At 39.9% G+C, this 13,371-nt stretch overlaps 1 protein-coding gene across 1 annotated transcript in view; it reads left to right on the forward strand.

The window, feature by feature from the left end:
* MST1R (macrophage stimulating 1 receptor) overlaps nt 1–13,371 on the forward strand; it is a 1,081,737-nt gene that overhangs the window by 1,048,106 nt on the left and 20,260 nt on the right. Inside the window, exon 17 of the mRNA XM_044078935.1 lies at nt 7,550–7,731. Coding sequence (XP_043934870.1) covers nt 7,550–7,731 — 182 coding nt within the window. The remainder of the gene's footprint in view (nt 1–7,549; nt 7,732–13,371) is intronic.

The raw sequence follows: 13,371 nt of genomic DNA on the forward strand, positions 1-13,371 counted from the left end.
TATGAAGTTGTGAGCACAGGAGTACACAGTTGGGATTGTGGAAGGTATTTGAGTTCAAAGTCTTGGAGTGGAATAGGCTGCAGAGAGATTTACTGGGACTAAATTGGGTCTTTCAAAGGCAATGCAAAGGAGAAGATTGTTTGCTTGTCATCAGTCTCCAACCAAAGCGTATGAGTGCAGATTACCTTGCACAGGGATCTGATGTCAATTGAAGGAGTGCTACAGGGATGCAGGAGAGAACTCTGCAGAGACAAGGAGGGGCATCCTGGAGAAATATGGGGTTCTTACAAAAGGGGTACTGCTTTATCTTTATATGCATTCCTGGACGAGCTCCTTTAGGTTTAGAAAGATGTCAGCAAATAATTATGCCTAGCGGGCAGAGCATGTTGACCAGATGTAATGAGCATCATTACTACCATTTGGGTAGCTGGTAGCATTATTAACATTTAGGTAGCTGGTAGCATTGCTAATATTTAAGTAGCTGGTAGCATTACTGCCATTTAGGTAGCTGGTAGCATTACTAACATTTAGGTTGCTGGTAGCATTACTGCCATGTAGGTAGCTGGTATCATTACTAACATTTAGGTAGCCTGTAGCATTACTAACTTTTAGATACCTGGTATCATTACTACCATTTAGGTAGCTGTTAGCATTACTACCATTTAGGTAGCTGTTAGCATTACTACCATTTAGGTAGCTGGTAGCATTACTAACATTTTGGTAGCTGGTAGCATTACTACCATGTAGGTAGCTGGTATAATTATTACCATTTAGGTAGCTGGTATTATTACTGACATTTAGGTAGCTGGTAGCATTACTAACATTTAGGTAGCTGGTATCATTACTAATATTGAGGTAGCTGGTATCATTACTAATATTGAGGTAGCTGGTATCATTACAACCATTTAGGTAGCTGGTAGCATTACTACCATCTTGGTAGCTGGTAGCATTGCTAACATTTAGGTTACTGGTAGCAGTACTGTCATTTAGGTAACTGGTAGCATTACTACCTTACTACAATTTAGGTAGCTGGTAGCATTACTAACATTTAGGTTGCTGGTAGCATTACTGCCATTTAGGTAGCTGGTAGCATTACTAACATTTAGGTAGCTGGTAGCATTACTAACATTTAGGTAGCTGGTAGCATTACTGGCATTTAGGTTGCTGGTAGCATTACTGCCATTTAGGTAGCTGGTATTATTACTAACATTTAGGTAGCTGATAGCATTGCTAACGTTTAGATACCTGGTATCATTACTACCATTTAGGTAGCTGGTAGCATTACTGCCATTTAGGTAGCTGGTAGCATTACTAACATTTAGGTAGCTGGTAGCATTACTGGCATTTAGGTTGCTGGTAGCATTACTGCCATTTAGGTAGCTGGTATTATTACTAACATTTAGGTAGCTGATAGCATTACTAACGTTTAGATACCTGGTATCATTACTACCATTTAGGCAGCTGGTAGCATTACTGCCATTTAGGTAGCTGGTAGCATTACTAACATTTAGGTAGCTGGTAGCATTACTGGCATTTAGGTAGCATTACTACCATTCAGGTAGCTGGTAGCATTACTGCCATTTAGGTAGCTGGTATTATTACTAACATTTAGGTAGCTGATAGCATTACTAACGTTTAGATACCTGGTATCATTACTACCATTTAGGTAGCTGGTAGCATTACTAACATTTAGGTTGCTGGTAGCATTACTGCCATTTAGGTAGCTGGTATTATTACTAACATTTAGGTAGCTGATAGCATTACTAACGTTTAGATACCTGGTATCATTACTACCATTTAGGTAGCTGGTAGCATTACTGCCATTTAGGTAGCTGGTAGCATTACTACCTTTTACGTAGCTGGTTGCATTACTACTATTTAGGTAGCTGGTAGCATTGCTAACATTTAGGTAGCTGGTAGCATTACTACCATTCAGGTAGCTGGTAGCATTGCTAACATTTTGGCAGCTGGTACCATTACTACAATTTAAGTAGCTGGTATCATTACTAAAATTTAGGTAGCTGGTAGCATTACTGCCATTTAGGTAGGTGGTAGCATTACTAACATTTAGATAGCTGGTAGCATTACTGCCATTTAGGTAGCTGGTAGCATTACTAACATTTAGGTAGCTGGTAGCATTACTGGCATTTAGGTAGCTGGTAGCATTACTACCTTTTACGTAGCTGGTAGCATTACTAACATTTAGGTAGCTGGTAGCATTACTGGCATTTAGGTAGCTGGTAGCATTACTACCTTTTACGTAGCTGGTTGCATTACTACTATTTAGGTAGCTGATAGCATTACTGCATTACTATTACTTAGGTATCTGACAGCATTACTGCCATTTAGGTAGCTTGTAGCATTACTAACATTTAGGTAGCTGGTAGAATTCCTGCCATTTAGGTAGCTGGTATTGTTACTACTATTTAGGTAGTTGGTAGCATTACTACCATCTTGGTAGCTGGCAGCATTGCTAACATTTATTTAGCTGGTAGCAGTACTGCCATTTAGGTAACTGGTAGCTTTACTACCATTTAGGTAGCTGGTGGCATTACTGACATTTAGCTAGCTGGTAGCATTGCTAACATTTAGGTAGCTGGTAGCATTACTGCCATTTAGGTAGCTGGTAGGATTGCTAACATCTAGGTAGCTGGTAGCATTACTACCATTTAGGTAGCTGGTAGCATTACTGCCATTTTGGTAACTGGTATTGTTACTGCAATTTAGGTAGCTGGTATTGTTACTGCCATTTAGGTAGCTGGTATTGTTACTGCCATTTAGGTAGCTGGTAGCATTACCGACATTTAGGTAGCTGGTATTGTTACTGCCATTTAGGTAGCTGGTAGCATTACTACCATTTAGGTAGCTGGTAGCATTACCGACATTTAGGTAGCTGGTATTGTTACTGCCATTTAGGTAGCTGGTAGCATTACCGACATTTAGGTAGCTGGTAGCATTACTACCATTTAGGTAGCTGGTATTGTTACTGCCATTTAGGTAGCTGGTAGCATTACTACCATTTAGGTAGTTGGTAGCATTGCTAACATTTAGGTAGCTGGTAGCATTACCGACATTTAGGTAGCTGGTATTGTTACTGCCATTTAGGTAGTTGGTAGCATTACTAACAGACATATACTTGTACTTTTACTATCGCAGTCTGTTAGGTGTCTAATCAAAACATGTCTGTTATGTCATTATAAACCACGAACGGATAGTCTGTTTTTTCTCTACCTGTCTCTGTCTGTCATTGCACAGAAGGTACAGCATCATACATCTTGATTAAATGTATGCTCAAACCTTTTCTCCAAGAAGAAATGGAATGGTGGTTTCTGTCGCAGGTTTAATTCACAGAGTTAAGATAGTAAACTGCTGGTATGCCTTATTATATAGTGCTGGGTGTGATTCTGTCTATCTTCGGCTGCATTTTTTTGTGACATTGAGTAAGTCATTCAATCAGATGAATGCTCCTGGGGCAACTTCCAGAAGGAAGCCCATGAGTATAGTCAGTCTTGCTTATATAAGAAATACATATTCTAAGGGAATGTAGCCACGTTATTGAATTAGGGTTCATCACATGCTGTTTCAATGACTTTATTTGGATTCAGTGTTTTCATAAAGAGAGAGCGAGAAGTAGCTTTTACACCTGGGAGGTATTTTGCTACCTCGAGAGGTACAGTGGACTTCAAATTAGTATATACAAGTGGGTACAAGAGACTTACTTGTCCCCACCATGAAATTTGTATTGATCTGTTTTTGTTTTTTAGTTTTAGTTTGCTATTGCAATAAGTCAGTAAATGATGCAAAGGCAGCCCAGCCTGGAATTAATAAAAGCTGTAAGGCACATCACATCCATGATCTCAGTAAGTCAGTCAATCAATCAATCAATCAATCAATCAATCAATCAATCAATCAATCAAATCTTTATTTACATGCCTTTAACTCAGCACTTAAAAATGATGTTCATCAGATAATGATGACTAGACTGTATAATAACTGACTCCTGGTCCTGAAATGTCAACAGATCATTGCAAAACATGCTAAGACATAAATTTCAGACTGTGGCCTCTGTAATGTGTTTAGGGAGCAAGTGCAGAAGCTGTGGAGGTCCTTGGTCTGATATGAAGGACTATGGCAGCTGCCTTAGATGGACTGAGTTTAAGCTGACTAATGTCTATGTCAGTCTGTTGTTCAGGCAGTCTTGACTTGGGTGTGAGTGATCCATGTGATCTTGCGGAAAGGAGAGGTGAAACTGGATATTGTCAACATCACTGTGGTGATGTAAAGGTCTGTGTTGGGGCAATTCAGTGAGTGGGAGCACTGTCGATGGCTTTCTGTCTGAGGTCATAAATCTGCTAGTTCCTATAAACATTAAGTCAGACCACATTCCCACCCCCAACAATAAAATCTCCCAGAAGTAGAGAAATTTCCGATCAATGCCCCAGCAGGATCTCAGTACTCTTAAATTGTGGTTCATAAAAACTTACACAGAGAATAAACTCAACCCACTGCAGCTGGTATTATAATTGCCCTTTCCTAAAACACTATGCCTACCACTTGGATGACTATATTGGTAAATTCCTTCCCAAAACATTTAAACCCTAATCATCACTTAGCCTTTTACCTGTCTGCATACACTGTGCACTAGTCAAAATCGAAGAGAAAATTATTTATGCCCAGTTTGTAGAGTGTATTGTAAACACTCCCACCTTTTCGGGCACCAGTACTGCTTTTGGACTGGATGCCTTACCTATGCTCTGCGAACTCATACAGGTGACACATTCATTATTATGGACAAACAGAACCTCACCAGTGTAGTTCTTACAGACCTCCCCAAAGCTGTCAGATTACTAGACCACATTCTTTCCCAGAATTCCTTAATTTCACACAAGACTAGGCTAAATGCACTGGCTACAGCCCAGGTGACCCAAGTCCAATTAACAGTTCAGGTGTCTGAAGATGCTGGCAGGGAAGTATGGGTATGCCCATCCTAGAGGAAGGAGTGCACTTGGGTGCACCTCTCAGTTCTCTGGAGAGGCTGTGGATGCAGGGAGGGGGGGGCATGGTCCAAAAGGGGAGTAGGCAGGGGTCATTGGTTGAGTCACCCCAGCGGTGGGAAAATATGTCAGCACATCCCCATTACTTATCCACCCATGGACATTCAGCAAGTGGTTTTAGTCCTAAGGGACGGGTTGGAGCATAATAAAAAGTACTCAAAAGCAGGAGTGCCCTTTATCTACTCACTGGCCCCGCAAGTGGGGCAGGTAGAGACCAGGGAGGATAAGGAGTGTCAAGCAGACCCTGTGACTGAGGAGAAGAGCTGTCTAAGCCAGTATTTAGCTGTGTGGAGCCAAAAAAAATTAGAATTAGGCCAAATGCATGCCAGTGATTTAACGGCTACCTCTCTAATAGGCACTTCAAAGTTAAACTCTTCCAATACCTTTCCCTTAAAAAAGAGTGCGCTAATACTTAATACTATCCTGTCATTATTAACGAACTGCTGAAGGACTTACTTTGTCCCCAGTTATCATATATGATGATGACATGGTCACCTACATTTCCAGCCGCTCTTACTCTGACACTAAAAGACAACTTGGCACATATCTACAGTCAGCTTCGACCTTGTCAGCTGATATGAATATTCTTATAAAGACTAAATCAAAAACAACAAAGCCACGATATTTGGGATGATCATAAGCTGACTTCAGTATCTAGTAACAGCTTATAATAGACAACCAGAACCAAACCACTAAAACTACATCATTCTTTAAATGCTTAGGCACATTGCTAGGACTAACTCTCTCCCATCCCATTGATCTATCTAAAATAATGATCACAAACTACTATTTTTGGCATATAAGAATTTTTTTTTACTTCCTATCCTTGGAAGCTATAATGAACATAAACAAAGATATTCCGATGCGTCATCTCAAATATGCCCTTCTAGTAATATCCTTAGCATGCAAAAATAACCTCACCTTTCTTTAATTGACAGCCACCAAAATTGATAAATTTATACCCTTGCCTCCTTGCAGAAACCATCACGTCACTTTACAATACTGAAATCCAAATGGCTTCTTGTCTAGTACAAAACTGGCCTATTAGTAATCTGTCTGACCTTCAGACTGTTTAACTTCAAATCCTTCCCTCTTCTTGTAGTAGGATTGCTTCACTTATTAAAAAAAATAGTATCTGATCACTATCAAAAACCACTCCATATTTTTGCACTCCTCAAATTAGTGATCATAGCTTTTTAGCTGTAGGACTTAAGCTGTGGAAATCCTTTTCTTCCTCATAATACATGCCAATATATAGAGGTTATACAGTGTGTACCATATTCCAAAGACATGCATCTGGAGCATTTTCCCTGGGCCTTTGCTAAAAATGGGCTCTCCTTACAGAAAGTCAAGGACTTCAGCATCTGTCATATGTATATTGTCTGAAATCAGTATCACTTTGTTCTGTTTCATACAGACTAATCAGAGGCAGTCTCTGGCTTGCATATAAGGCAGTCTCTGACCCTGCTTTATTGGAAATTCTGCATATCCTTAAGTCAAATGGTACACAGGTTACTCACTCTAAAGACCTTCACCTGGTATGTGACATTAATAGAACCTGTTGGATGGACAGATTTGTCTCCCAGAGGTTAGCACACCTTTGGAACAGACTCCCACTTCATGTCAAACAAAGCACATCATTGACCTGTTCAAACACAATCTGGATGATTGGATGGGTAACCATAAATACAACCTGGGGGGTTCCACCTGTATCCCTCTTGGACATGGGCATTAGGTGCTGGCCATGGAAATAAGGGTAGAACTTGGCTAGGCTTGTAAGGGCCCTAGGGCCATTAGCCTAGTAACTTCCTGTGATTCAGTGGTCCCAGTCGGACTTTCTCGGTAAACAAATGTTAAATAAATAAATACATAAGTAACTGTCTGTGCTATGCACGGTGTGTATAGATACTGAGATTCACAATCACAAGTATCAGATGGTACTTGACGGAGCAGTAACATTTATTTCATAATCCATTCTGTACTCCATCTCGCATGTGAGGCATAGTAAAAACGGTTTACAGGGCTTATTTGTGAGCCTGACTACCTGTTTAATTTCAGTTTATTGTTATAATTTTGTTTAGCATTTTTAAGTTAAACTGAGCAGATTTGTGTTTAGAGGGTTGTTTTGGGTGAGCTGTGTGTTTTTTTTGGGAGGTGTCATTGCCTTTTTTTTGTATATACAGTGTCTGAAGACAATGCTTTTTATAGGAAAATAAACAGGAAATATAGATTGTGTTTCAGTTATTTTTTTCTTTTAATATTTTGTTTTACTTACCATTTTAAATTTAAATTTAACGATTGATTTTGGCTTAGTTAGGCTAGGATGTGGAATCAGGAGTTGCTTTTTTGTGTGTGCAGTGTGTAAACTATTACATTAGATTTTAGCAAGTACTCCCAACTATGGCAAGTCTATGGACGTTAAACAGCAATGAGCACTGACATGGATTTACTTAAATGTTACCCCACTCATGCACCCTTTTCTTGCTTGTTTGCAGGGATTAATGATGTGGAAGAAGTGGAACAGTTTCTGAAGGAAGGCATCCTAATGAAGGATTTTCATCATCCACACGTACTTTCACTTCTGGGGATTTTTGTTCCAAAGGAAGGGCTCCCACTAGTCATCTTGCCTTACATGAAACATGGCGACCTGCGGCATTTCATTCGCAGTGAACAGCGGGTGAGTCAGCTGATGTATATAGCCAAGCATACACCAAGCACAGCAAGGCATACGCTGTTTAAAAATAATTTATTTTGTTTGTAAAATCAGATGGGCTAGATTTTATATTGGGGTAGTAATTTAGAGTTTGTTTATTGGCTGTATGGTTAAAGATTTTTCAACCTGCACTGTCTGGGCTAGGGGAGAACTACAGTCTGGAATCTGGTGATCACTTCCAAAAATCCTGGCTATATCAATAGCTTAGTATGACAGGCATTATATATAGAACTCTAATTCATTTATTCTATAAATTAATGTAAGCTCTGATTCTGATGACAGCATAGCAAATATGATAACTCGTGTTCCATCTCTCACCCCCTAAAGGGCCCATCTCTATACCAGAAGAATGCAAAGTTCCTGTAATCATGGCTGCACAGGTAAAAAACCACACTCTCCAAAGCCAAGAAAACACATCCATGGGACCTGACAACATCCCAGGCTGTGTTCTACACAAACTACAGAATGAACTGGCACCCCACCTAAGTACCATGTTCAATCATAGCCTCACCTCAGGCTTTGTGCCCACTGAATGGTGCACAGCGATGGTTATCCCACTCGACAAAGGGGGAGCCACCAAGGACCCTGAGAACTACTGCCCCATTAGCCTGACGAGCCTGGTCTGCAAGGCCATGGAACATATCATCATGGAACTTGTAAACAAAGACATTGGTAATCTCCAAACTCTGGACCCCACCCAGTTTGGGTTTGTAAAAGGCAGATCATGTCTCCTAGACCTGATAGACTTCTTTGAAGCAGTCACCAAAGCCGTAGACGAGGGTAAGGTGGTTCACACAGCCTATCTAGATCTCGCCAAGCCTTTTGACACCATCTTATAGATAAACTCACTAAACTAGGTATAAATCCCCGTGTCACAAGATGGGTTGCCAACTGGCTTACTGACAGAATCCACACTGTGAAAGTAGCAGACTCCAAATCCAACTTCAGACCAGTGACAAGTGAAGTACCACAGGGTTCAGTCCTGGGTCCTCTCCTGTTTGGTATCTACTTTTCTGAAGTACAGGCTAACACAGAAGGTCTTTGGCTAACAAAGTTCGCAGATGACTGCAAACTAGGAGCTATAATTGAAACTCCTAACAATGTGGACATCCTACAAAAAGGCCTCACTGAGACAGATGCCTGGTGTCAAAGCCATGGCCTCAAGCTCAATGTCAAAAAGTGCATTGTCATCCCCTTTGGTAAAAACTCTGTACCCATGAGCTACCACATAGGTGGTAGTCTACTTAACACCGAAAGTGTGATGAGACCTTGGGACACAGGTGGACAGTAGTCTCTCCTTTGATAATCACATTGCCACAGTAGTCAGGAAATCCTTCTACATGGCACACCTTATCACAAAATGTTTCTCATCCAGGAAAAAAGAGGTCATTGTTCCCTTCTACTCATCACTCATTAGACCCATTATATAGTACAACGCCCCTTTTGGTATGTACCTCACAAGACATCTACAACAACTGGAAAGGCTGCACAAATACTCACAAAGAGGATTACTGGCCTCAAACAGATGCCCTATGCAGACCGTCTCAAAAAACTACAGCTTTACTCCATTGCATATCGCCTACTCAGAGGTGATCTCTGCCTAACATACAAAGCTATGTCAAGCCCAAAGCTGTTGGACATGTTCCACTTAAAGAAATCCCAATCCCTCCGAGCTACATGCTCTAGGGACCCAAACCTTGTCACCACAATAAACAGAATATGCTGGAGGGATAGATTCCTGTCCCAGAGACTTCCCATACTCTGGAACAAACTACCTATCTATATCAAACAAAGCTCCTCATTAGCACTCTTCAAGAAAAATCTTGATGATTGGATGGGAAATAGGAATTCACCCCGGGGATCACTTCTGTGGCTCTGCTCGACAGGGGCACAGGAAAATAATTTTCTTGGGTGGCGAAAGCCAGGGTACCTTTTTGGCTAGGCTTATATAGGCCCTAGGGCCAATAGCCTAGTACCTACCTATGAACCTATGTTTTGTACCATAAGCTTAGGTGAATCTCCTGACCTATCTGGTTTAATGATAATTAATTATGCTTGCGAAAGGGTGCATTATACCTTTGACTAGGAACTGTACATCTGATATTATCTGCAATATCCTAATGAGATAACCAGAGGAAATATCTGTAAGCATTCACCAAGGTGTTTTGCATGCCATTAAGTAAGTAGCTCTCATCACTTATATAGGTTTTGTACTCTTTTATTTAAATTTGTTTTGTAGGGTAGAACACTGGTCTATTTCAAAGATTTTCTAGCCCACACAGTGAATACATTGTTGAATATTTCCAACACAATTCGACATTCATAGGTAAATACTAGGCTAGTTGGCCTTGAATGCTGTTATAAGGCTAGCCAGTTTTCTTCAAAGGTGAGAACCAAACCCTGTACCTTGTGTCAATAAGGCAAGCACCTTAACCAGCATGCCAGTCCCAAACTATTAAGTAGCTCTTCTAAAACAGTTAATATAAACAGTTTTATGATACATGCAAAACAACTTGTATAAACCTAAGCATGTTCAGTCACCTGTAGTAATTATATAGTTCAGTACAACCCAGCTAGATGTACAGTAAATTCATGGAGAGGCACATCCATCCATACAGCATGTTGTTGGCAGCATACAGATTTCTAAGTTATTGAAGTTGATAATGCAAGCTAAACTCCAATATATACAGTACTTACAGCAGTAAAGATGGAGAATATTTAACTGGCAGTGGAAAATTGTAAATTATTTAAATGATGCTACCTTCATTTTTACACTTTACAGTGGACTCTTCAGAGTGCTGTTATAAGGTTTCAAAGGTACGGGTGTTTAAGGATCTACATGATGTTACAGGGTTTCTCAGATGTACAGGTGTTTAAAGATCTACACGGTGTTACAAGGTTTCAGATGTACAGGTGTTTAACGATCTACATGGTGTTACAAGGTTTCTCAGATGTACAGGTGTTTAATGATCTACACGGTGTTACAAGGTTTCAGATGTACAGGTGTTTAACGATCTACATGCTGTTACAAGGCTTCTCAGATGTACAGGTGTTTAAGCATCTACATGGTGTTACACGGTTTTTCAGATGTACAGGTGTTTAAGGATCTACATGGTGTGACAAGGTTTCTCAGTTGTACAGGTATTTAATGATCTACATGGTGTTACAAGGTTTCAGATGTACAGGTGTTTAATGATCTATACGGTGTTACAAGGTTTCAGATGTACAGCTGTTTAAGGATCTACATGGTGTTACAAGGTTTGTCAGATGTACAGGTGTTTAAGGAATGACACGGTGTTACAAGGTTTCAGATGTACAGGTGTTTAACGATCTACATGGTGTTACAAGGTTTCTCAGCTGTACAGGTGTTTAATGATCTACACGGTGTTACAAGGTTTCAGATGTACAGGTGTTTAACGATCTACATGCTGTTACAAGGCTTCTCAGATGTACAGGTGTTTAAGGATCTTCATGGTGTGACAAGGTTTCTCAGATGTACAGGTGTTTAGCGATCTACATGGTGTTACAAGGTTTCAGATGCACAGGTGTTTAACGATCTACATGGTGTTACAAGGTTTCAGATGTACAGCTGTTTAAGGATCTACATGGTGTTACAAGGTTTGTCAGATGTACAGGTGTTTAAGGATTGACACGGTGTTACAAGGTTTCAGATGTACAGGTGTCATGGTGTTACAAGGTTTCTCAGATGTGTTTAACCATCTACACGGTGTTACAAGGTTTCAGATGTACAGGTGTTTAACGATCTACATGGCACTGTCTGACCTGAGCTTACAAAAAGGAGCTGAAGGTTAATCTGTAGGGCACTAGACTGGCATGTTAGTGCTCCAGAGCCTGTATGTATTTTGCAGCAGCCGTGTGAAGGCTTCATTAAAATAGTCAACATTAATTCCTCTTGTACAGCATTTATGAATTCATGTCTTTATTTCAGGGTCTTTTCATTCATTCTGGCACTCCCAGCCTGGCAGTCTGTCTCTGTCTCTTAGCATTGTCCTCCTCCAGGGCTCTGTAAGAGATCTGCCTACCTAAGCAGCACACTAGTCATGTCCATTCTTATGCTGTTTGACCTACTCCAGGGCTCTCTAAGTGATCTGCCTACCTAAGCTCATGTCTGTCCTTCTGCCGTTTGACCTACTCCAGGGCTCTGTAAGAGATCTGCTACCTAAGCAGCACGCTAGTTATGTCCGTCCTTTTGCAGCAGTTAAAAATCAGATTCCCAGGCCATGTATGTCATCATCAGAGCTTTGTCCGTGTTCTCCACCAGAGCTGGATTAGCACTAGTATATAAACCTGGCAAAAACAAAATTCTCTTATACATACATTTTTTCACAATGTAAATAGTTGCAAACTTCTTTACAAGTAGAGTGTGCTCTGTGTGGAGTGAGTTTGGTATAATGATTAAGGTCTTTACCTCACTGATGTAACATACAGAATTTGGTTCTGACCTTGGTTATTGGCTAGTCTTAAAACAGTTTGCCAACTGATATCCTAGTATAAACCAATGAACATCTAGTCTATGATACTTTGGTGGCATCATGTGAACTGTTACTCCCTGAAATATCTTATTTTTAGTTATATATTCATGTAATATATTGGGGTCTATAATATGTGATCGAAGAGTCTTTTCTTCGAACACATAATTGACACATATACAGCGAACGCTGTAAACCGTGAACGGCCACATCAGGAAAACATTCAGTTGGCTGTTATCGGGAGTTGCCCTTTTCTTCAATGTAGAGCGATCTTGGATTTGGTATATTTAGTTAGGGGGTGTGGAGGCCACAGTCCCCCCACACTTGATTAGTGTTTTAAAGTTTGTTTTTATTTTACAGCCACGTGATTTTTTTCCAGAGGAAAAAATTTGTGGACGTGGACGTTCATGGATTGAAGCATTCGCTGTATATGTGTCGACTATTATGTGTTCGAAGAAGAGACTCTTCAGTCACAATATAGACCCATATATTGTCCTAATGTGTTAGAGTTAGCAATCTGAGCCACAGTTCCAGGCCTATTTTCTGTGTTATGTGCCACATATTTAGTATCCACGCTAAATTAAGAATCTTTTCCTATCCCCTTATCTAAGTACTGAGCAAACATAATCAGTCTTTTGGTTAAGAAGCACGCCATTTCTTTGTCATGAATTCTTTTCATGTCTTTTTAAGGTTAATTTAAGATGGATTGTTATTGGATCATTTATTACACCCTAAGAAGCGTTATATATGAAAGCTTGTTTGTTATTGCTGCTGTTGCACTTATTTTATTTAATAAAAGTTTCCATTTGGTGACTAGAGCTGTATATTTTTGTTTTATTTGTATTTATTTATTTTTTTAACTGAACTTTTCTTCATTTGCCTTTTATTTTTACTTTTAGTAACAATTCTACCACTAATATGTACATTTATTCATGGAACCATGCACCATTATTTTTCCAGTATGTCATTACTAGTTCTGCTGCTTTACTTGGTGGTACATTCATCTATCACCCTTTTTCTAATTATTCTGCATTATTCTATAGCCTAACACATTTTGTCACAGCAACAGAGATGCTGTAACTATGGAAAAACAACATTTACTGCATCTGATAAA

Source organism: Protopterus annectens, chromosome 7.part1, assembly GCF_019279795.1.
Source record: "Protopterus annectens isolate FY-2018-M chromosome 7.part1, PAN1.0, whole genome shotgun sequence".
Taxonomy (NCBI): Eukaryota; Metazoa; Chordata; order Ceratodontiformes; family Protopteridae; genus Protopterus; species Protopterus annectens.